At 48.9% G+C, this 24,616-nt stretch overlaps 1 protein-coding gene across 3 annotated transcripts in view; it reads left to right on the top strand.

The window, feature by feature from the left end:
- The window catches only part of STARD8 (StAR related lipid transfer domain containing 8), a 75,501-nt gene extending 51,847 nt beyond the window's left edge, over positions 1–23,654 (top strand). For 2 of the 3 annotated variants that reach the window (XM_072626487.1, XM_072626489.1), the window contains exons 2-14: positions 12,123–12,194; positions 12,972–13,053; positions 13,161–13,224; positions 13,961–15,159; positions 16,449–16,622; positions 16,925–17,084; positions 17,598–17,796; positions 18,420–18,630; positions 19,670–19,784; positions 21,126–21,332; positions 22,284–22,501; positions 22,589–22,765; positions 22,986–23,654. In XM_072626487.1, coding sequence (XP_072482588.1) covers positions 12,123–12,194; positions 12,972–13,053; positions 13,161–13,224; positions 13,961–15,159; positions 16,449–16,622; positions 16,925–17,084; positions 17,598–17,796; positions 18,420–18,630; positions 19,670–19,784; positions 21,126–21,332; positions 22,284–22,501; positions 22,589–22,765; positions 22,986–23,100 — 2,993 coding nt within the window. In that variant the 3' untranslated portion in view covers positions 23,101–23,654. The remainder of the gene's footprint in view (positions 1–12,122; positions 12,195–12,971; positions 13,054–13,160; positions 13,225–13,960; positions 15,160–16,448; positions 16,623–16,924; positions 17,085–17,597; positions 17,797–18,419; positions 18,631–19,669; positions 19,785–21,125; positions 21,333–22,283; positions 22,502–22,588; positions 22,766–22,985) is intronic. The other variant, XM_072626486.1, reaches the window with a different exon arrangement.
- The last annotated feature ends 962 nt before the right edge of the window (positions 23,655–24,616 follow it).

Consider the following 24,616-nt stretch of genomic DNA (forward strand, 5'->3'; position numbering starts at 1 on the left):
TGTCAGAGCTGTTGGCTCCCCATAACATACCATCTCATGTGGGCCTTCGAGGCCTGGATGCTTGGAGGAGTGAGGGACATCTGTCTGGGTAATTAAGGGTTGGGCCAGAAGCCCTGCCTCTGTTCTTCCCCACTCCTACCACTGGCCTGGGGTCTGTCTACCTGGGGCTGGGGCCAGGGCTGGGCCCCCTCCTGCCGGCTTGTGGCCTGGCTTGTCCAGCAGGTAGAACGATACCTGCACAGACAAAAGGAGGGGTGGGGATGTCCATGGCCCCTGGCCCTGCCCTGTGACCAGATGTGCTGGGCTCAAGGTGTGCCTCCAATTCAGGCCTGAAGCTGCCCTAAACTAGACTAAACTGGTTTGCCCTAAGTAATACCCAACTTAAAAGGGGGATCATGAGACCCAATCTAACCAGGACCCAGCAGCTGAGAGGGGCCCAAGCTCCTGGTGTGCTGGCCTGGATTGGGTGAGTCAAAGAGGCGAGGGCCTATCTGACCCTGAGATCAGAGAATGTGACATCTGGAGGGACTGAGAGACGAGGGAAGGGTAGTGACTTTGCCCAAGGTAGTACACTCCGTATTCTCCCTCAGGCCTTCTGCCAGTACCAAGATGGCAACCAGAAATAGACAGTGTTCTCTTTCCCACCCCACAAAGTAGATCTTCTTGAAAAGAAAAATGAGGTATATTTACCTTTAGAGAAATAATACCAGTTGTGGGTATACACTCAGAATTTATACGTTTGATCCAGGTGTGTGTGTGTGCATGTGCATGCATGTGTGTGTGCATGTGTGTGTGTGCATGTGCACATACTTGTGGGCATGAGATTATCTGTGCAGGCCTGTCTTCCACTCAGGTTGGGGGCAGAAGGTGACTGTGCATGTGCGTGTGCGTATGTGTGTGTGTCTGTGTTTGTTTTAGCTTATTTCTAGTTAGAATTCTGGTTTTAGGTGGAAAAAGAGAAGTCATTTTCAAATACTTTATGGGGGGTGAGCATCCTTGGTGATGACAGTGAATAACAACCTCTTTGGCCCTCACCCCCAAGCCTTGCCAGTAGCAGGGGCTTCAAAGACAGCCCCCAGTTGAGTCCTCTCAAGCTCTCCTGAGAGCACCAAAGTTAGAGGCCCCCTCCCAGAAGAGGGACCTGAGCCAGGTGAGCAGCAAGGTGTTGCTGGGGGCCCCCCTGCCCAGCCCGCCACCTCCCATGGACGCCCACTGCTTGTGGCCTACTTCTCCCTCCGACAGAAGCTGGCTCAAAGGCTTGTGGATGTGGGTTGGCTGCAGAAAGCTCCCCTGCCTAGGAGGCCTAGCTTACCCCTGCTCTAATTGCTATCCCATGCTGCTGACGGGTGTGCGTGCTTGCATGAGTGTTTTGGGGGGAGAGGGGGTGTGCATTGGAAGATTATTTGTTTGATCAAGAGTAGCTGACCTTTTTATTTTTAATTATTTTTTTCCAATTTGACATTTGCTTTCTGGCTTGCTTTCTGCTTTGTCCAACTGCAACACACTTTAGAATTGAGAGAACAGAACCTGCTTTGGAATCGATTTTCCCGCCAGCCTCTTTTCTCTTGCTGCGCCATCTGGACGGGCCAGTTTAGCGCTGGGTTTCCTGCCTCTGCTAGAATGGTGTCATGGAAAGAGCCCTGGACTAGCAATTTGGAAAACTTTTCTAACCATCTCAGTTGTGTGACCTGGGCTGTCACCTGCCCTTTCTGAACCTCAGTTTGTCACTTGTTAAAAGGGGGTAATGGAGGGCTAACCTCTCAGAGCTGTGGTGAAGAGTAAATGGTACAGCAGTGCAACCTGCTTCCCCGGAAGGGGCAGAGACAGCAGTGTAGAGGGGAAGTCTTTCAGTCTTAATGCTCATAGCTGCCCAGGCTCTAGAAGCATCCTTGGCCTGTATCCTGGCTGGGTGTCCCTGGATAGCTCACCTGTCCTCTTCAGGCCACAGGCAGTTCATTCTCAAATACATAAAGGAAGAGGTGGTAAGTGCTCCCCATTTTTATGGATTTGATCTGGGTGTGTGTGGAGTCACATTATTAGATTCAGCACCAAGTGCCATGGTAACTCTAAGATGGCTCCTTAACCCTTTAGTACCCCATAGGCCTTGGGCAGTCTGGTGCCTTCTTGGAATAATATTGTTACATATGTAAAATAAAAAACTTCATAGGATTATAATGATGGAATACAGTTATCAAAAACATTTTTTTGAAGTTCTGAGACCCTGGGTTAAGACTCTAAGATGCAGAGAAGGGGACATCCTGCCTTAGTAGAGGGACTTTTCCCCATACCAAAACACTCACAAGTCCAGTCCAAATCATTATTACTTAGGGGGGGTTGTTGCCTAGTTGTGTTGTAGAAGTGATTCTGGGTCCTTGAAGTCTTAGCACAGGACCACAAACGGTGCCTGTTTGCTGTTGAACCACTACCCTGGTGAAGCTTAGGAAGTCAGATCACTAAGAGGTGGGCTGATATCTGGGGGAAATTTTTTTCCAGCTATAGAAACTCATGGAGACTAAAGTGTGGCCTGGCTGGGCTTGGCATCAGCGGAGGGGACCCCATGTCGATGACAGAATCACAGGACCTTTAAGAAGGGTGTGTTTGGCTGGTTTCCTCATGGCAAACCCCCTAAGAAGAGGCTCTGACTTGTACCATATTGGCCCAAAGAGCTTATACCTTGCCCCAGAGAGGGCTGATGGAAAATTTGAGATCAGCCTGTGATCGATGAAATTATTCAGCATGGAGGTGGAGCTTTTTCTTTCAAAGAGATCTCATTTTGTGTGTGACGGATAGGGTATGTCTCCATTACCCCCCCCCCCCAGACTGATGGGGTACACCTCCATCTCTCTCCACCTCCTCCCCAGTGTAGCAGTAAGCACAGGGCCCCACATACTTGGTCCATCCTGGGGCTGGGTAAGTTGTTCTCCCAGGTCTCTCCATTGCACTCAGTTTCCACCACCGTGCCAGGCTAGGCTCCAGGGGCTGGCGGGGCAGACTGGCTACATCCAGACTGGGGAAGGGGGAAAGGTGGAGACAAACCAGGGCTTTGACTGGCAAATGAGGGGAACTTGAGAAAGGGCTGGCCAAATCTCCCTGAGCACCCCCATGTCCTCCTGTCCTCCTGCTGGAGCTCAGAGCACCTCTGCAGGATGGAGGATACTCCTGCACCTGGGAAGGGGACCTTGGGAAATGGGACTTGAAGGCCGGAGTCCTGGCCCTGGGAAGCTGCTCAGACCTCAGCCCCCAGCGGCTTCGGGAGGGTATTAGGAGGGAAAGCCGCCCAGTCAGCCTCTGTCCCTGCCCTTTGTTTCTGGTCTCTGCCCCTCTCATTGTTTCTGTCTCTGTTTCCATCTCTCTCTGTCTTTCTGTTTTTCCTTTTACCTTTGAGATTTATGAGATTTCAAGGGGACTTAAGTGTCCTTTAATCCAAGCCCCTCATTTTCCAGAGGAAGAAGAGGCCTTGAGAGGTTGAATAAACGTAACTTGAGCAAGGGAGGGAGGCTGGGCCTGACTGCTATGTTCGGGATTGAGGGCTCTGCCTTGGGAGATGAAGAGACCTCTATGGTGGGGGAGGTGGAGAAACTGAGTCTAGGAGTTTGTGAAGTGAAATGGGGTTGACTTTGAAGCCGACTTGAAGGGAAAGTAGCCAAGTTTTTGACCTGGGCCACGATGGGGCTGAGCTGCCAATGCTGTCCCAGTTTCTGCTGGGCTGGCTCTCACCTTCTGTTCCCCATTCCCTGGAAGCACATGCCCACCTGCCAGCCCCACCCAACAGACTATGGCTGGGAAGGCTCAGCCTTTATGGGACAGAAGGCCTTGTCTCAGGCTTCATTTGCACATCCCTTGGCATCTCCCTCCTGGCTACCCTTTCCATTGTGGGCAAATCCATGCCCCTCTTTGAAAGATTGGTTGGCAAACAAGGCCCAGGTTGGGATAGTGGAAACTGAGTCAGAAGATTTCAATTTGAATCCTCATGCTTCTGCTTATTAATTGTATGACCTTGGGCAAGTCCCTTTCCTTTACTGAGCCTCAGCTTACCTCTGTAAATAGGAGGTGGGCCTAGACTGTCGCAAAGGTCCACCTCCTGTACTCCCATATTTGTGGCCCTGAAGCACTTTTACATGTATTACCTGTTGCCCAGTGCCCCAAACTCCACGCTTATGTGAATCAAGGTCAGTCTTGGGGAAAGCCCCCTTTAGGGGGGCTTTCAATTCTCTGGCCCATTTTGCCCCCACCATGAGTTTCCTCTGTGAATCTCCGAATATAGGCTTCCAAAGATGTAGGTAAAAGGGCCCGGGCTCCCATGTAAGCACTCAAGGACTTTTAGGAACGTCCACCACGTTGTTTGCCTCTCCATCTCTCAGGTTACACAACTACCTCCCCATGGTTGGGGTCCAGGAACTTTCTCAGGGTGAGAGGATGTTTAGATAGAATGGACCTCTGCCCTAGGCAGCCTTTAGCAGTTCCTGGCGGGTGGAGATGGTGCAGATGCATCGAGTGTTTGCCTCTCCCAGCACCCAGATGGACTTTTCATCCCACTGCTGTTCTTTGGGCTGTGTTCAGCTCTCTCAGTATCTCTCTGAAAAGGTCCATCCCTTTAAAAATAAATAATTATGTTTTAAGGATGCTTTTGTCTCTACATCAGTCATTTCCCCCTCCCCCAGAATGGACCTTCCCTTCTGGCAAAGAAAAACAATTAAATTAAAACATCAGACACAGTGACTACATCTGACCAAGGATATAATGTTCTGTCCTAGCAGGCCTCCCACTCTCTGTCCTAAGGGGCTAGGCTCATTTCATTGTCTGTTGGACTGGACCATCCTTGGTTTTTCCATTAGTCAGAGATTACCTTCCTCTTTTTGAGGTTTTCATTTAAATCATCGGAGTCACTGTCTATTTTGCTCTCTGGGTTCTACTTACTCTCCTCAGCATCAGTTCATATAAACCTTTCCAGGTTTCTCTAAATCCCTCATAGGCATCATTTCTTACTGCTCAGTGATGCTCCTTTGCATTCGTAGATCATCGGTTTTCTTGGTTACTTCTGAATCACTGAGTGCCTTTTTGTGTTCATGCCTCCGTTTCTGTCTTTGATTTCCTTGGAATATGCTGGCTTAAGGATACGAATCAATTAGTTGATTTTCTTGCTTAACTCCAAATGGAAACCCTAACGATTGGCTGATTCCCCTGGCTCCTCCACGCCACCTGTAGCTATTTGTCAGTATCTTTGCCAATTTGCATGTTGTCCAGTGAAACCTCAATTGTTCTCCTCTGCACTTCTCTCACCATAAGTCATTTGGAGCTTGTCATATCTCTTTAATACTCTTCAGTTGCGTGTCCTGGACTTTTTCAGGTGCGGGGCAATCTTCAGCAGATAAATGATTAAAAGAGATAAATAAATAGTTTTCAAAAGAAGAATCACAAACAATAACCAACCATTGTCAGTGTTAGAGGAGTCCTGTTTAGAGCTGGGAAGTGGTCCAAGAAAAGTGGCTAAATCACCCATACCCTTTGACCCAGCCGATCCACTATGACTGGGCTTTTGTTGCAAATCAGACTCTCTGCAGGCTGGTCCAATGATTCAGGCTTGGGATTGGAACACAATGGGATACTCATAGATCATCCAACACTTAACTTAAAAAAGTTTACCCAATACCAGCATGACATGAGCAATAAAAGATTGTTTGAAGACATTGCAGCCCCCCTCTTCTCCATACAGAGAGGTAGGATCAGAGGAATGTGGTGATTCTCATGGCGTCTGAGAGGCACCCACTCCTCATGTGCTGGCCAGTGCACTAGGTGATGGAGTGGTTATGTCATCAGCTGGAATCTTAATACTCTAGATTAATCAAGTCTCAGAACAGCCTTCCTGCCTCTTAGGGGAAAATTGACCCAGTCTTAGTGGCAATGACCCTTGTGGATGTTACTTCTGCTACAGCAAGTGGGATCTCAAGTAAATTTAAGATAAAAACCAAGGTCCAGTATGTACCACACCATTCCCAGCAGCCCTCTGTGGTACCAGAGAGCTGGAAGCAAAGTGGCTACCCATCAATTGGGGAAAGCTGAAAAAGGCGTGGTCTATGAATGTGATGGCATATTATTCCACTGTCAGAAATGATTTGGAATTTAGAGAAACATGGGAAGATTTATATGAGGGAGTAAAATAAGTAGAACCAAGAGGAAAACACAGGATGAGTACAACAATATAAGTGGAAAGATCGCTAAAAGGAAGATGAGTCATGAAAAAAGCTTCAAGAAGAAACAATGAATAACATACCACCTCTCTCTTGGTAGAATGCTGGACAGAATGCTGTATACATTGTCAGATGTGATCCCTGTAGTTTTAGTTTGTTGTTGTTTTTCACAAGGGAGGATGGGAAGGTGGGGGGCAGGGTGGGGAAGGAAAGGACTGTAACATAAAAACAAAACAAAAAAGGCATCAATAGAATGTATTCTTTTTAAAGAAAAATTCTAAAAATAAAATGAAGGGGAATCTGTAAGATTCATTCCGGATGTACAGTATGAAGAAGTTGGTTGAATGGAGGCTCAGAGAGGAAGTAATGTGATCACATGCCAGGCTCAGTACCCTTTTTGAAAATTAAATTTTATTCTTTTAATTAGCAAAAATAAGTTTTCTCTTCCTCCTACTTCTCTACCCTCACCATTATAAAAAAAAAAAAAGGAAAACAAAACCCTTGTAAACAAATATGCATAGTTGAGCAAAACAAATTCCTGCACTGGCTATATCCACAAAATCTATGTCTCATTCTTCACCAGGAACACATCCCCTCTCTGCCAGGAGGTGGAGAGCGGGCTTCATCATTGATTTTTCAAAATCCTGGTTGGTCATTGCATTCTTAAGTCTTAAGTCTTTTAAAGTTGATTTTGCAGTATAATATGTTCTGCTACTGCTCACTTCAGTATGTTCATGCAAGCTTTCTCAGGTTTCACGAAAACCATCCCTTTCATAATTTCTTATGGAACAATAGTATTCCCTTACATTCATATACCATAATTTGTTCAGCCATTCCCAGTTGATGGGAAACCTTTTGGTTTACAGTTCTTGGTTACCTCAAAAAGAGCTACTGAAAATAGTTTTGCAGAAAAGAGTCCTTTTCCTATTTCTTTGACCTCTTTAGGGGTATGACTAGTAGTGGCATTGTTGGGTCAGAGGATATGCATGGTTTAGTGGCTTTTGGGACATAGTTCCAAATTGTTTTCCAAATGGATGGACCAAGTTCACAGCTCTACCAATAGTGCATTAATGTGCCTGTTTTCTAACAGCCCCTCCAGCATCTGTCATTTTCCCTTTTTTGTTGACTTTCCCAGTCTGATGGTGTGCAGTGGAACCTCCAGGTTGGTTTTGTTCAAGTTTTCTCTAACTATTAGCAATTTGGGGGAATTTTTTCATATGGTAGGGTTTTTTTGTTTCCTCATTTTATTTAGCTTTTTTAGTGTTTTTATTTTTTATTTATTCAGTATTTTATTTTTCCCTAGTTATATATGAAAACAATTTTTAACATTCATTTTTAAAACTCAGAGTTCTAAATTCTCTTCCTTCTTCCCCTCGTCCCACCCATCAAGAAATCAGATAATTGATATAGGTTGAACATATGTAGTGATGCAAAACACTTCCATAATAGTCATGTTGTGAAAGAAAACATAGACCAAGAAAAAAAAAACCGTCAAGGAAAATAAATAAATAAGTGTGCTTCAATCTGCATTCCATATTCTCCAATCTGCATTCATCAATTCTTTGGGGATGGAGAGCATTTTTCATCATAAGTCCTTCACAGTTGTCTTGGATCGTTGTATTGATAAGAATGGTGAAGTCATTCACAGCTGATCATCCTACAATATTGCCATTATTTTGTATACAGTACATTTCACTTTGCATCAGCCCATGCAAGTCTTTCCAGGTTTTTCTGAGAGCATCTTGCTCATCATTTCTTATAGTATAATAATATTTCATCATAATCACATGCCACAATTTGTTCAACCATTTCCTAATTGATGGGCATCCCCTCAATTTCTAATTCTTTGCCCCAGAGCTGCTATAAATATTTTTGTTCATATAGGTCATTTTCCTTTTTGGTTTTTTTTTTATCTCTTTTGGGATACATACCTAGTAATGGTATTGCTAGGTCAAAGGGTATGCATGGTTTTATAGCCCTTTGAGCATAGTTCCAAAAGCTTTACAGAATGGTTGAATCAGTTCACAACTCCACCAAGAGTGCATTAATTTCTCATTTTCTCACATCCCCTCCAACATTTGTCATTTACCTTTTCTGTCCTATTAGCCAATCTAATTGATATGAAGTAGTACCTTAGAATTATGTTGCTGATAGCTTGGATTTCCTTCTTTGAAAACTGTCCTTTCATCTCCTTTGACTATTGTTTCCTGGAGAAAGAAAGTTGGAGTTCAGGTCATTAGCCCCTTGTTTATCCACCAGCTGACCCCTCCAGCTCAGCACTGGGCGCTTCATAAATTGAAGTACAGGTTGGACGAGGTGGATCTGCCATCCTCTGATTGTGAGACTCGCTGCAGGGTTTTCACATGGATTCATTGTTGCCTGGCCATGTTTTCTCTGGAAAGTTGTCTTGTATAGTTCTTTCTTTTTTCACCCAACTGTAGGATTTTATTCGACAATCTGATAGTTATCTGTTCCCGGAGCGGCTTTTATATGGAGGGTGCTTGCTAGCTGTTTGCTGTCTCCGTTGAAGACAGAACAGTAGGCAGAGGGTTGAAATTTGGGTGAAAAAGATTGATGTTAGCCAGATAGAATAGCTTTGGGGTAAGTCATTTGCACATGTTAGAGGGCAGATACAGCATTTCTATTTTCGGGGGGAGCAGTAGGATTGTATAACACGAGAACCACCCTCTTCAGGAATGGTAGTGTAAGAACAGCCTTTTCTAGAAGGTCCTAACCAGAGTTGTGCTGGTAAATGTTTAACAACCAGCTGTGTGTGTGTGTGTGTGTGTGTGTGTGTGTGTGTGTGCATAAGTTTCATCTGCATTATTCATATTTTCTCACTCACTTTCTTAAGTCTAGATACTTAATCAAAGAAGTCCTGACTGATAACCATTGCAATTTCCGAGGTATAACTGCCCACACCGAAAATTTAACAGTTGGTTCCATCACATCATTCTGTGATTCAATAGTTGCTGATGTTTAGATTCCTAGAATTTCGAAGCAACAGTTTTACTAAAAATTGTTTTTTTACTGATAACTTTTTATACTTTACCTTTATTTCAAGCTATATCAACAGTGATACTTGTTTCACTTTAGACTTCATTTGTAGCAAGAGCAAAAGAATTCTGGATTTCAAGTCAGATGACCTGGGTTCAGATCTTAATCTCTTGCTACTTATGTGACTTTGCAAGTTGGTTCCTTTCTCCAAGCCTCAGTTTCCCCCACTGTCCAACGAGGGGTCTCCTAATTCCTTTCCAGTGCTGGCTAGATCTGCGAACAGCAATTGGGAGATTTGGTTTCTAGCTGTGTGATTGTGGAAGAGTCTCTGGTTTAGACCTTAGGTTCCCCACCTAATACTGTCTAATCTCTAAGGCTTCAGGCTCCTTCTTGTTCTAGTAAGAGCTGGAAGGGAACTTAGAACAGAAGTCATAGAGTGTTGTTGTTTTAAAAACGCTTTTCTTTTTCTCTTTCAACTGCATATAATAACAATTTTTAACATTCATTTTAAAATTTTAAAAATATTTTGTTTATTCTAAGGTAGCTCAGCTGCAAGCTCTGATGTTCTGTGTTCTAAAGTCCTTCCAAGCATTGGCTTTCTGTGTTCTAAGGGCCATTCCAGCTTGGCTCTTTTACATCCTAAAGTTGCTCTCAGCTCTGCCATCTTCATCTAAAACTCTGGGCATTATCTCTGGATCTGGGCATTCCTGGGCCATCTTTTTTGGTGAAGAGGTTTTACAACACCTATTTACTGTTCATGGAAGTAAATACATGTGTGCGCGCATACACACACACACACACACACACACACACACACACACACACACACACATCTTCTTATATGCTGTGATACCCACACCATCTAAGAGTAGGCCCTGAACCCAAGGGCCAGCCTTGAGGAACAGTTTCCTTCCTGTTGATGACATCCGCAAGGGCCCCTATTTTGGAAGCTGAATGAATGAATGAATGACAAGAAAGGAAGGAAGGAAGGAAGGAAGGAAGAATGAAAGCATTTTATTAAATACGTAGCAAGAAAAGAAAGAATTTTGCTAAATATATAGACAAAAAGAAGGAAAGAAAAAAGGAAGAAATCATTTTATTAGATACTTCTAATGTTCCACGTATGGTGCTAAGCCTATTAATAATAATAATAGAACTATTATTTAAAAAAACCCAGGCAAACTACAAAACCTCCCATGGGCCTGTCCAAGCATCCTCCTTCCATCCTAGAGATCACATCTGTCTGTGACCTCTGCCTCAATGTCTCTGTCACTCTTTTCCTATCCATTTCCTGACCTTGTCCTCCTCCCGGCTCCATTTCCCCCACCCTCAACAACTCCCCCTGTCCATGGCCACTGCCCAACTTCTCAGAAATACTGTCTTGTCTTGTCTGTTACGTCTGGCTGCCAAGATCCCATCTTGGATTTCCTTTGGAGGGAGGGTATGGAAGGGAACGTTCTTCCGGTCTTGGAAAAAGTGATCCCTTCTCTTTGGGAGGCCACGCCTGACCCACCAGAAGGGCCTTGACCTTGGCAGTGTTGGGGCCAGTGTAGCAAGGCTAGGCTCTGGGGGTGGGGAGGAGAGGAAAGGAAATGTTTTGGGATGGATAGGGCCTCCATCCCCAGGGGGGATGTGTGACCAGCAAGAGAGAAGCAATCTTCTGGCCCAGGGTTCCACAGCCAGGGCTTAGCCTAGCTAAGGAGATACATATAACAGTAGTGGACAATAAATGATTGTATATGTAATCAAAGACTAATTTCTGCTGTCTAAACTAAATGCTGCAAAAGAAGAAATCACCATGGGCAAGGATGGACAGGGTTTGGTCAGGGCTTTGGAAGGTGGGGAAAAGTTGAGGGGTGGGGTGGGAATGGGAATATGACAATATCCCAGACCAAAGCTATAGCCATGATCATGGTATATATGGTAAACAGCAAGGAGATCAACCTGACCAGGGCAGAGGGAGAGAGACACAGAGACAGACAAAGACTGTGTTGTGAGGTGGGGTGGGGATAGGATGGTGGGGAAGGAGTCATGGGAGATTAAGTTGGATCCAATTAGAGAAGGCTTTGAAAGACTCGGAAAAGAGCTGAAACTTGATTCCCTAGGAAATAGGGAGCCATTGATAGTTCTTGAGCAAAGAGAGTGGTATTGAAATTTTATCTAAGGTCCCAGACTATCATGAGAGCCACATTCATTTTCATCTGTTCTCAGCTGTCCTCGATTTCTAGTGACCTTGGAAGTCAGGCCCAGGATGCTTTGGGTCTTGACCAGAGCTCAGATATGGAATCATATGGTCCAAATGATCATTAGCAGGTCTAGCTTTTCTGTCCCCCACCCCTAATCTTCTCTATCCTTATTTCATTGGTCAGTATCATAGACGTTGACCTGAAATAGGAGAAACCAGGAGAAATCTAATGCTGGTGTATTTTCCATTCCTGTTTTTTTTAAAAAATTATTTGCGTGTTGGGTAATTTTGTTTTTAAAGAGGTCAGACCTGTGGGTGAATTCTACTCTCCATGCCTAGGAAGTATATGGCATAAGGGAAAGGACATGGACATTGGAGTCCGAGGTCCTGGGTTCAAATTCCACTGCTACTTCTATGAACTTTAGCAAGTCATTTCCTCTCTCTGGGCTTCAGTTTCCTCAGTCTGCAAAATGAGGGAATTAGACTAGATAGAGGAAACTGAGGCCAAGGGAGGAGAGGTTGCCTGTAGGGTCATAGCTCTAGAGCCAGAAGAGACCAAGCATTCATTTTAGAGAGGAGCGGACCCTTATCGGAGGCTCAGGCCCAAGATCACATGGACATTAGTGACAGAGTCAGGGTTTGGATCTTGTTCCTGTTGCTTTCTGTGTGCTTGAATTTGCCCTCTTAGCTCACCTACTGAAGGGGCAGAGGCTTGACCCCCAACAACATTGCCTTTCTTTTCTCTCTTTCAGAATTTGAGGCTAAGAAGGCTTGTGACTGGCTGCGTGCAGCGGGATTTCCCCAGTATGCCCAGCTGTATGAAGGTAAGGGTACCTCTGGGGGCCCCCTGGAGATCATCTCCCCTCCACCCCTGATTTTCCTCTACTTGAGCACAAGAGGGCCCAGAGCTCAGGGAGAAAGCTGAGGGGCCAGTGCCTGGGGGATGGATGTCAACTTGAACCACATTAGAAAGTGGCCTGATAAATCCTATCTCATATTGAACTGTGACCGTGGAAGGTGGGGGAGGCAGGTGACATGAGGCTCTCTACCATCCCCTGTGTGAAGGAGTGGAGGCATGGGGCCCAACTGGCTGACTCTGGAACTTGGACAGGCTAAGGGCCCAGGCCCCAAGCTCCCATCCTTCAGGTTGTGGTGACACCTGGGACCAAGGTCTGATCTCTCACCTGTGCTTCTGGGGCCAAGGGGAGACCAGACACAAGAGGGCTCCCTCTCCACAGAGCCTCCAAGGGGCAAGGGATAGAACTGACGGACAGCATGACCCAATTTCACATTGCCACCCTGAAATCCCTTATTAAGGAATTCCTAGAGAAGTAAGCAGATACCAGGGACTGTTTGTCTGAAGGGTTCACTGACCACATTGGGATCTCTCAATTCAGGCAGTCTATATTCTGGGTTCCCCCCCCCCAGGTTCTGACACTGTCTATGTTCTGGAATCCCCCCAACCCTGTCTCTGACACAGTCTATGTTCTGGGATTCCCCCTACCCCAGGATCTTGCAGAGTCTGCTTCCTGTGGTTCCCCCTTGCCCCCAAGCTGGTCCCCAAAACTCTGTGGTTCTTACTGTGACCCCTCTTTTCCAAGACTCCCTTTTCCCCCTGGACATCACTTCTGTGAAGAAGGACCATGGCTTTCTGGACCAGGATTCCCTGCGTGCCCTCTGCCGGTAAGGACAGCTGGAGAAAAGACCTTGAAGGGTGCCAAAGAAGGGGGGTTGGCATCAGAGAGGGGCTAGGTGGGTGAGCGCTCATCCCTTTCCCTCCTCCTTTGTAGGAGACTAATGACCCTGAACGCCTGTGCCTCGATGAAACTGGAGGTTCGCAGTCAGCGCAAACTGGTGAGGCTGGGCCCCCAACGCAGAGCCCATGGGGAAGGTGGGGAGTGCCTGGCAAGTGTGCTGCTTGGGAATCGTGGTTGGGGGGAGGAGGCCCTTCTAGGGTTGGGAAGCAGCTCCCTTCTCTGGGTAGCTGGGCAGCCTCTTTGAATGGGGCAGGGCCTGGGAGGATCTCAGGGGAAGAGGCTGATGAGCCTTAGTGGGCCACAACTGGGGCAGCTCACTCAGATAATTTTCCAGAGGAGGAGACTGACCCCTACAGGGGGAAGGGACTTGTCCAAGGTTATGCTGCCAGTTGGTGGCAGTCAGTCAATCAACAACATTCACTGAGTGCCTGCTGGGTGCCAGGTACTATGCGTCAGACCTAAAGCACCCAGGCCTCCTGACTTACGCTGCTTTTTCCAGCAAAACCCAAGAGAGTGAGTCCTTTACTCAGTGGGGTCTTGCCTCCCAGACAAGTGATTTCCCAAGTTAGACTTTGGGGATGGCAGAGGTGACCTTGTCCCCAAGCTGGACCACTGAGCCAACTCCTGAGATCCTCTGCCCCTGACTGGCTGTGGTGCTGTGAGTTAGCCCCATTTCAGTCTGTCTCTTCTTCTAGAGATTTGTGGGGACATGGAAAGGGCTTGGGATCTTGGTCCCAAACTCTCTGGGAGAGGGGGGAAGGCTAGTGGAGTTGTGTTTGACCTATGAGGCCTTTAGGCCTGGGCCTCCTCTGACTTGTGGCAGTCTTGTGCAGAATGAAGACCCAGAGGAGGAAGATTTGTGTGCCATCAGCAACAATTGGACCTTCCAACGGGATAGTCGGAGGTGGTCCCGCTTGGGCTCCCCAGACCTGGCGGTCTCCCCTGGAGCAGGCCTGTGGGCAGCTTCCAGCCACGAGAGCATACTCACCAACATCAGTGCCACATCCCAGACCAGCCAGGCTGGGAACATGGCTCGGGACACCCTGGCTATTGTGGTGTCTCCCCCACCAGAGCCCCCAGACCAGGCTGTGACCCAGTTTGAGTCACCCACTTGGACCACCAGCCCCAGCTCCTTCCTTGGTCTACCCCTAGATAAGCCCAGGAAACGCCGTACCCGAAGCTTTCTCCGGCACCTTGACTCTCTGCGAAGGAGGGAGAAGCCGGGAAGCCCTGAGGCCAGATCAGCCTTGGGGGAACCAAGTACTCCCACCAAGGCCACTGCCCCTGAGAAGCTTGGGAAGGCTTTCTCCTTTCACAGCCGCCGAAGCTTCCTCTCAGCTGGCTTCTATTCCTCCAAGAGCCAGGATCCAGACGCAGAGGCTGAGGGGGCTAGGCCTCTGGGCTCAGGGCCTGGACAAGGGTCAAGATGGCAACAACAGCAGCAGGGACGCTGGCAGGCCTGCTTGGTGCATGTGCCAGGTGACCACAAGCCCGGCACCTTCCCCCGGTCTCTGTCCATTGAGAGCCTGTGCCCCAAGGAAGGGCACCGCCTAGTAGATTGGCAGAAGCCGGGGAGTTGGGGCCCAGAGAAACGGCGGGGCTCATGTAGCTCCATGGACAGCCGCCTCAGTGTCTATGACAACATGCCCGAGCTGATGGGCAATGGGGAGGAGTCAAGGGACTCCGAGCCTGAGACCAACTGTGCCCAACTTGATGATATCCTACAGGACATGTGGGGCCTACAGAAACATGTGGAACTCTGGTCCCAGGCTGTGTGCCCAGACATGGGGCAGCCTAGACAGGAAGAGGAGGAAGAAGAAGAAGAGGAGGAGGAGGAGGAGGATATAGATTCGGTTGGAGAGCAGGCCTTCCCCTTTAGCCTGCACCTGGAAGAGGAGCACTCCATGTCTGATATGGGCACCTCTGCCAGTGACTTTGACAGTACTGGGAACTCCCTGAATGAAACTGAGGAAACTGAAATACGGGAACGTCGGGACTCTGGGGTGGGAGCCTCACTCACGAGGCCCTGCAGGTGGGTTACCTGAGGAACCATGGGAACTGGGGGTCACAAGATTTCAGAATAGGAGATGTTTAGGTTTGGGAAGAACCTTAGAACAGGGAATGTCAAAACTGAAAGGGCTCTTAGAATATAGAATGGCAGGACTGAGTGGAATCTTAGAATAAGGATTGTCAGCTGGGAGGGCCCTTAGAACAGGGACTGTCATGTCAGAAGAGAAAGTGGCAATATTGCCCACTCCCCTCATTTTATGTGTGTGAGAACTGAGACTTAGATAGAGAAGTGATTGGTTATACAGGTAGCCAGTGGCGATAGAGCCAGAGGCTCCAAACCTTAGGGCCCTAGAGGGGTAGGCTGTCACCCCAGTCACAGAAAGTAGGGGGATCTCCCCTCCCCACTCTCATCTCAAGGTTCCCATGCAGACTCTACGCTCTCTCTTTGTAGGCTTTTCTTCTAGTGCTTTGTTGAAGGTTTGGAGCAAGGGCAGTCAGATGGGACATCCCAGTGTGTCTAGCCTTTCTCACATACCCCCGGGGGGCCCAAGCTCTTACCAACAGGCTGCACAGTGGACTCTGATGCCCTCTAGTGGCCTCTGCAGGCTCATTGACTTTTAATGACTGGCCAAGGGAAGTTGGGATAGGAGCTGGGGGAAGACTTTTCAGCCTAACTTTGCTAAACCCTGGGAATGTGGGCTTGGGAATTGAAAGTGGAAAGCAGGTAGTGAGTTTCTAGCACCTGGAAAGTAGGGGCTTAGTCAAGTTTCTACACGGTAGGTGGAAGAGAGCAGAACAGGGAAAGAACACTGAATTTGGAGTCCAAGGACCTGAGTTCAAATCCCAGCTTTACTGCTTATCACCTATAAGACCTTGGGTAGCTTACTTTCCCTCCTTGGGCCTCAGTTTCCTCTTCTGTAAAATGAGAGGATTGGATTTAAAAGGCCCCTGAGGTTCCAGATCAACATCTGGGATCTAAGTTGAGCATTATACATGAGTCATTAAGGAAGGTGGTATTGACCTTTGACCTTGGGAATGACAAACCACCTTCTCTAGTTCTTTAGTGGCCCGTCAGAGCCAATGTCCTGGATCATAAAGGACCACCACATGACTCCAGGGGTCAGTCAGGTGTCATTTATTTAAGCAGGTACCCTGTTCTAGGCACTAGGGAACCCCTGCCTTGAGGGTCAACCACTGTCTAAGATGAGCATGATAAGCATGGTACAGATGGGATCGGTGCCATTGGAGAGGCATCCAGGCAGGCAGTGTCCACCTCCAGCCCTGAACCCCGCTTTTCTCTCTCCCTGCCAGGAAACTCCGCTGGCACAGCTTCCAGAACTCCCACCGACCTAGCCTCAACTCGGCTTCCCTCGAGCTCAACCGCCAGTCTGTAGCCCAGCTCAACCTGCTCCACAAGGGTTCCCTTCTGCGGCTCACTGCCTTAATGGAGAAATACTCTGTACCTCACAAGCAGACCTGGGCCTGGTGAGCTTTAGGGAGGAGCCCCTGGTGGGGCGACCCCAGAGTACTGGGTGCAGAAGCATCAGGGAAGGTGTCTCAGGAAGGTACCCAGCCTATAATGTATTCCTGGGGAGAAAAGTGGGACCAAGACATGCGTACTTGTCTTTTGCGTGGGTAATATGGGTAAAAGATGTGTGTCAATGCATGCTGGAAGTGGTGTTAGCCACAGGACACTGGGCTTCTCCCTCAGTTACAGGCAGGTAGTTTGTGCAGATACCAGGCCTCAGCTTTGCTGACCTCTGAGTGTGGCCTCCCTCCTCTGACAGGTCAGTCCCCAAGTTCATGAAAAGGAGCAAAACTCCCAGCTACCAGGGCAAGAGTGTTTTTGGAGTGCCCCTCCTGATCCACATGCAGAGGACAGGCCAGCCTCTGCCTCAGAGCATCCAGCAGGCCATGCGTTATCTCCGTAGCCAGTGCCTGGACCAGGTGAGACATTGGCCCTGATCCCACCTCAGGGGACTGTGCCTGAGGCTGAGCCTCCATTACCAATGCCCTCTGTGTGGGAAGGGAGTTAGCCAAGTGCACTATCACTATCCACCTCACTCCTCTCCTGGGTTCCTGTTTGTAGTGTGATGCCTTCCCTAGCCTCTGTCATCTGCCCAAGTCCTCTGCTCCCCTTCACCCTCCCCACCTCCCCCCCCAGCATTCCCCAGGTCTGAGCCTTATGGACTTTGACTTCTCCATCTTTGCTGGGCCCCTACTGACCTTATACACTCCTCCTTCATTCACATGTTACCTGTTTTTATCATGTGCAGATGTTTTTTCTTCTTCCCATGTTGTGGCTGGATCCCCAGTATGAGCTCATAGGATGGGGGTGGCCCCCATTAGCCTGAAAGGGGGACTTGTAGTCCTGTTCAGAGGAGTTGAGGCAAGCCAGGGCCTGCCTAGAGCAACCTGGGGACTTCTTACCCTTTGCCTCCTCTCCTCCGGCTGGACCAGGTGGGCATTTTCCGCAAGTCTGGGGTGAAGTCAAGGATCCAGACCCTGAGGCAGATGAACGAGGCATCCCCAGAGCATGTTGTCTATGAAGGTCAATCGGCCTATGATGTGGCAGACCTGCTGAAGCAGTACTTCCGGGACCTCCCAGAGCCCATCTTCACCAGCAAGCTGACCACCACCTTTTTACGCCTCTACCAGTGTGAGTGAGCCTGCCTTGACTTACTGCTATGGGAAGGGCCTCAGCATACCTGGCCTGGAGGGCTCTGGCTATCTGTCACTCTTGGCCAAGGTACTTGCCTATTTCCTCACCTGAAAAATGGGGAGAATAATGCTGCCCTGACAGATAGGTCATACAAATATGATAAGCTGCATTTTAAAGATAGGCAAACTTAAGCTGAGAGGAGAAGTAGTATGGCTCTGGGGAGGGAGAATCAACTGTGAAGATCCCATTTGATGGACTTCCAGACAGGCATTGCAGAAAGAGCTCAGATCTGCCCTTGTAACTTTGGGCCTCCATTTCCTCATCGGAAAAATGAAGAGTATGGAGTGTGGGATAGTAGAAAGAGAGCTGGATTTGGAGTCAGCTACTTCCCCTTCCTGGGCCTCAGTTTCCTCCTCTGTAAAATGGCCAAGTTGGATATGATGCTGCCTTCTGTCTTGAGATCTCAGAGCCAGTGAATTCTCAGGCCCCTCCATCCAGATCCGGCCATTGAGTACAAAGTAGGGATGGGAAGGGGTTTGCAAGCAAAGGCTGTGGCTGGGGCCTGGGGGCCAGGTCTGTGGCTCTGGGGAGGGTCACTTGGCCCCTCTTGCCCATCCCAGCAGTTGTCCCAAAGGACCAGCAGCTGTTGGCTGCTCAGGCGGCTGTGGTCCTGCTGCCTGATGAGAATCGGGAGGTGCTCCAGACCTTGCTCTACTTCCTGAGTGACATTGCTGCTGCCCAAGAAAACCAGATGACTGCTGGCAACTTGGCTGTCTGCCTTGCACCCTCCATCTTCCACCTCAACGTCTCAAAGGATAGCACTTCGCCCAGGTGGGGAATTAGGACTGGGCTGTGGCATAGGACAGTGATCAAATAATGACTGAGTACAGCCAGTGGTGTAGGAGGGGATCGTGGGGAGGGGATGGCAGGGCAGGGGCCAACACACACAGGATGGGTGGTGAGTCTGGGGCTTCTAAATCCAAGTTAAAGCCACCAGGGTGGGGGCACATACAGAGTCTCCCCCAAGGCTGAAGGGGATGCTCTTCCTGATGTGAGAATGAGGGCATGACAGTGATGAAGTGAAGCAAGGTCTGGGGCTGGCTGGTTGGCTTCCAGGCACTCCCTCAGTCACCAGTCAGGGCAGTGTGGTTCAACTTTGCACAGCTGAGCTCAGCTTAGCCTAGGTCCAAGCATGGAGCTGAGTTAGACTCCCTGGGGAAGAAGCAGGGGAGAGCTAGGGTGGGGCAGACAGCAAGATTGCCAGAGTGGATGGCTGGATGGGGTGTTTGAAGCAGGGAGAGAAGGGAGAGAGATCTGGTATTTTGGGGGAGGAAAAGTGGGGGAGGGGGTAAGGCAGGTACTTAAGGGACCTTGAGCCTCACCTAGAAAGGAATCAGCTGTACTTCTCAGGTTCACCACAAGGGGTCAGCCTGGCTAATTATGGCACCTGTGCACAGTGTCTGACTATCTCAGCAAATTTGGGCTCTGCAAGCACCTCAGAGTAGACTATCTGACATGTCCTTACTGAGGGATCTTCGTCAAGGCCTTCTCCAAGCTTCAGCCTCTTCATCTATAAAATGAGGATAACATAGCTGGGGAGAGCTGGGAACTATTATTTGTTTGTTTGCTCGTTTGTTTATCTCTCTACTCATTTATTTATTCATTCCTTTGTTTATCTCAACCAGCCCTCTGACTGGGGAAACTCCCTTTCCCAATGTTGATTGGCACCTTTTCCACAACTCTGGGTTTTAGGATTGTTTTGGGAACAGGGGGAAGTCAGAACTTGAGCCCAAGGCTATTAAGAGCTTGGGGGGCAGGGCAGTGGTAGGCCAGGAGCCTCAGCCATTTTTCCTTCTGTTCCCTTCTCCAGAGTCATTCCCAGACGTGGCCAGTCAGGCAAACCAGCCCCAAGAGACCTGAGTGAGAACATGGCTGCCACCCAGGGCCTGTCCCACATGATCACTGACTGCAAGAAGCTCTTTCAGGTGGGGGGCTTGACCCTGAGACACTGAGTACTGGATGAGGAAAGGAAAGCTCTCTTGGCAGGCAGTGGCAAAGCTGGAGTGTCCCCACACTAGTACTAGATCCCAGTTGTGTGTGATCCCAGATATCTCTTGGACCCTCTGTTTCCTCATCTGTAAAATGGGCATCTCACAGTACTGATTTGAGAAAAGCATAGACATTAGTGCTAGAAAACTGGAGTTATTGCCACATGGTGGGGAGGGGGAAGAGCAACACGTACCCTCCCACTTTTCCCCACCCCACCCTGCCATGGGCTGTTTTCATGGATCCCTACCCAGCCTCTTTTCTGAGTATCCTTATTGTCCACCCTACTTTTTTTTTTAAATAAATTAATTTATTTTTAGTTTTCAACATTCGTTTCCATAAGTTTTCAATTTTCTCCACCTCCCTCCCCAAGATGGCATGCAATATTTTCACATTAGTCATGTTGTATAGAAGAATTAGAACAAATGAGAAGAACCATGAGAAAGAAAAAAACAAAAAACAAGAGCAAATAGTCTCTTTGCTCTGAATTCAGACTCCATGGTTCTTTCTCTGGATGTGGATAGCATTTTCCATCATGAGTCTTTTGGAACTGTCTTAGATCCTTGCATTGTTGAGAAGAGCTAAGTCTATCAAAGTTGATCATTGTGCAGTGTTGCTGTTACTAGGTCCAGTGTTCTCCTGGTTCTAATCACTTCTCTCTGCATCAGTTCTTATAAGTCTTTCCAGGTTTTTCTGAAGTCTACCTGCTCATAATTTCTTATAGCACAATAGTATTCCATTACATTCACATACCACTGCTTGTTCAGCCATTTGCCAATGGATGGGCACTCTTCTTCTTTCCAGAGCCTTCTTGGTGCCCATCCTAGAGAGAGGGTCCTCAGGGGAACAACTCCTCACCAAACAAGGATTAGAGAAGTTTGATTATAGGAGATAAAATGGACAATTTTGACAACTTAAAATTGAGAAGTTTTTGCACAAACAAAATCAATGCACTTAGAATTATAAGGGAAACAATGAACTGGGAAAAAATTTTGCAGCAAATTTGATAAAGGTCTGATATCTATAATGTATAGGGAACTGGTATAAATAGAACAGAACCATTCCCCAGTAGATAAATGGTTAAAGGATGTGAACAACCAGTTCTCCGAAGAGAGAAGGCCCTCTGCCGAAAGAGGGTACTGTGAGTGCTTCATACTCTCAGGATGGGGGCCTCTCACACCCCCCTGGTGGCCTTCTTCAGTTTTCTGAACCCCTTTCTCTTTACTAAACTGGGCTACCAGAGTGGTTGTGGGATCCACTAATGTTTTGGCCATCCCCAGGTGCCCCAGGACATGATGCTGCAGCTGTGTAACTCCTATGTGGTAACCAAACCTAGCTCCCCTCCTCTGGCTCTTGCTGAGCTCCGGGACAAGCCCGGGGACTACCTGGAGGAGAGTGTGCAGAGCTTGCTGCAGGAGGCCGCTGAACGATTCAAGGGCTGGCTGAATATGCCTGGACCGCAGCACACAGAGCTAGCCAGTAAGAAGGTCAGTCTCCCCTGGACAGACCAGCCCACTAGCCTTGGGGCCAGGCCAGGCTAGGCCAGGGCCCATTCCCTAGCGGTTGATCAGTGAACCAGTACCTATAGCTCCAGGGACACAAAAATAATGATGACAGGGATAGGGGATGGGGAAACTTCATCCATCCCTGCAGGTCAGTATCTTCTCTGGAGCCTGTGGTCCCTGAGGCACTCAGAGGGCAAATGACTCACCACAGCTACCAAGGGTGGGACTTGAACCCAGGACTTCCTGGTTTAGAGGCTGGCTCTCAGTAATAATAACAGTAAGCCTCTCTCCAGTGCTTTCAGGTTTTCTCACTTGGTCCTTACAATCCTGTCAGGTGGATGCTATTATTATCTCCATTGCACAGATATGAAAACTGAGGCTGAGAGGAGTTAGTGACTTCCTCAGGGTCACATAGCTAGTAGGTATCCAAGATAGGATTCAAACTCAGATCTTTCTTACTCCCAAGTTCTGTACTTTCTTCATTAGTCACCAAGAAATAAGCAGTAGGTCTACTTAGGAGGTCAGAGAACAAATGTCCCATCTACTTCTCTGACAGAACACTGCAGATATATGAGATCTTAGAGAGCATATAACCACCTACCCACTCATGCAACAGGGTAGGAAACTGAGGCCCAGGGAGGGGAAGGAGCCTAGGTCATCCAAGTTAGGATGTAGAGTATCCTGAGCATGGGTTGGAGGTTGGGGAGAAAGACTGGAAAAGAATAAGCAATAAGGAGAGGAGGATAGAGAGATCAGGTTTGAATTGGCTTGGGGGAGGGACCCATGGGAGATCTTGGGGTGGTGACTGCTATGGGTAGGACAAGCCTCATCTAGTCCATGGCCAGGCTGGGGAGCCAGGAGGGAGGGAAACTTCTCTTCAAGCCCAAGGTAAGTGGGTGGTGGGGTGAGAGACTCCTCAGAATGTCCTCATAGGTCCGGGATGGCCACCCCTTGCGCCTGTGGAAAGTGACGACCGAGGTAGCAGCCCCGCCTGTGGCGGTCCTGCATCGGGTATTACGAGAACGGGCCATGTGGGATGAGGACCTGCTGCGGGCTCACGTGCTGGAGTCCCTGGGCCCCAGTGTGGATGTCTACCACTATGTCACAGACAGCATGGCTCCTCAGCCATCCCGAGACTTTGTGGTGCTCCGGTGAGCTTTGGGCCTGTCATGGGGGAGGGGGGTGGAGGGGGTCTGCCAACCAGACTGCCTTCAGCTTACTGCCCCTTCCCTACCCAGGATGTGGCGCTCAGACCTGCCCCGAGGGGGCTGCCTGCTTGTTTCTCAGTCTTTGGAGCCTGAGGAGCCAATTCCAGAGTCTGGGGTCCGAGCCATGCTGCTCACTTCTCAGTACCTCATAGAACCCTATGGTCCAGGGCATTCCCGGCTAATCCACATTTGCAGGGCTGACCTCCGGTAAGAGTCCCATCTCTGGCTGCTCCCCCAGATCCCTGGCCCTGGGATCCTCCAGCCCCCTTCCCTTCCTCTCCCCCATCCCAGAACCTTGCCTCAGGCCCAGCTTGTGTGTCACTGGCTTCTTGTTGGAGTCAAGGTTTCCCCCTGGGCCCAACCAGAGCATCCTGGGGCAAAGCTAGAACATTCTGCCTACTCAGACTTGCTGTTTTTACTTCCCCAGGGGCCATTCTCCTGACTGGTATAACAAGGTGTTTGGGCACCTGTGTGCCATGGAGGTGGCAAGGATCCGAGACTCCTTCGCTACCATGCGGCCCATCCCTGAGACAAAGCTGTGAACAAGTTGGGCCAGGCAGGGCCCAGGGATGCTCTCGTTTGGGTCTTCCCAGAATAGCTAGCTGAAGAGAGCAAACAAATGTGGGCCCTGACCTGGGCCTGCCAAGGTCCTCGCCGCCCAGTGCACTCTGGGTGGGACTTGGCCCCCCTTTCCTTTACCCCACCCCCTCCCCCCGACTGCCTCATCTTGAGGTGTAGAGAATGGATGGGCTGGAGCAGCCATGACAACTGCAGAGTGCTGGGATTCAGCCTTCACCTTGTTTACCAGCCAGAACATGCCAAGCATCCAGTGGTGAGGAGAGAGAGAGAATAAGAGTGCAAGAGAGAGTGAGAGAGACAGAGAGAGAGAGAGAATGAGTGCAAGAGAAAGTGAGAGAAAGAGAGCGAGAGAGTGAGAGCTAGAGAGGGAGAGAGACAGAGAGAGAGATAGAGAGAATAAGAGTGAGAGAGAGAGTGAGAGAAAGTGAAAGCAAGAGAGAGAGAGAGAGAAAGAAAGAGAATAAGAGTGAGTGAGAGAGAGAGAGAGAGAGAGCGCGAGAGAGAGAGAGCGCGCGCGCGAGAGAGAGAGAGAGAGAGAGAGAGAGAGAGAGAGAGAGAGAGAGAGAGAGAGAGAGAGCGCAGATTGCAGGGAGAGAAGAGAGAAGAGGGAAGTCTTCCTGGGCTGGCTCTTTTGATTTTATTGAATCAGCGTAGCGCCAGCTCAGACTAGCTTAAGAGTCCCAGGGTCACTCTCTGGCAGGCAATGCCCTAACCCCAGTCTGGGGAGGATTGAGGGGGTACCTCCCTGTGGCTTTCTCCCTCCCTCCCTCCCCCACCCTGTTGCCTAGAGCTTTCTCCCGATAGGGAGGATGACCTGCCCTCATCACCTGGGCCTGGGTGGGATGTCTCCTCCTAGAGTAGAGCCAGGCTATGAGAAAGGATGGCAGAGGGCAGTTTGCCCAGTGTTTGCCTGACATCCCTGACAAATGGTTGTCCAACCCCTCTAGGAAGGCACCCATCTCCCCTAGGCCTGTGAGGCCACCTATCCACTTCCCTTGGTACAGTTCCACTTGTTAGCAAGGTTTTCCTTGATATCAAGCTCAAATCGAGAGGCAGATAGAGTCAGGCCTTGGAGACAGAAAGGCCTAGATTCCCGTCCTGCATCTGATCCGTCCTAACTTTGTGACCCTTGCATGTCACTTGACCTCTCACTGAGACAGGTGAAATTCTGCTCTGGTAGAGGGACTCTCCTCAACTGAAGGGAGCTTCCCCTCTGTCAATGACTTGGCCACAAGGCTATTAATTTCCTCCTAAGTACTAATCTAAGTTAACTGCCACCAGGTGAGCAATGGTGCCTGGGCTGCTCACCCAGCCCCAGATGGTATTGCCTGGCAGCATCGCATTCCACTCACTGCCCCAGTGGCTAGCTAGAAAAGAACAGCCAGCTTTACATACCATAGCAAAAGCAGAGAAGACGAAAGATCCCCTGTGCCTCAGCTTCCACCTTGCCCCTGGCCCCCATTTCTGCTGATTGTAGCA

Source organism: Notamacropus eugenii, chromosome X (genome assembly GCF_028372415.1).
Source record: "Notamacropus eugenii isolate mMacEug1 chromosome X, mMacEug1.pri_v2, whole genome shotgun sequence".
Classification (NCBI taxonomy): Eukaryota; Metazoa; Chordata; class Mammalia; order Diprotodontia; family Macropodidae; genus Notamacropus; species Notamacropus eugenii.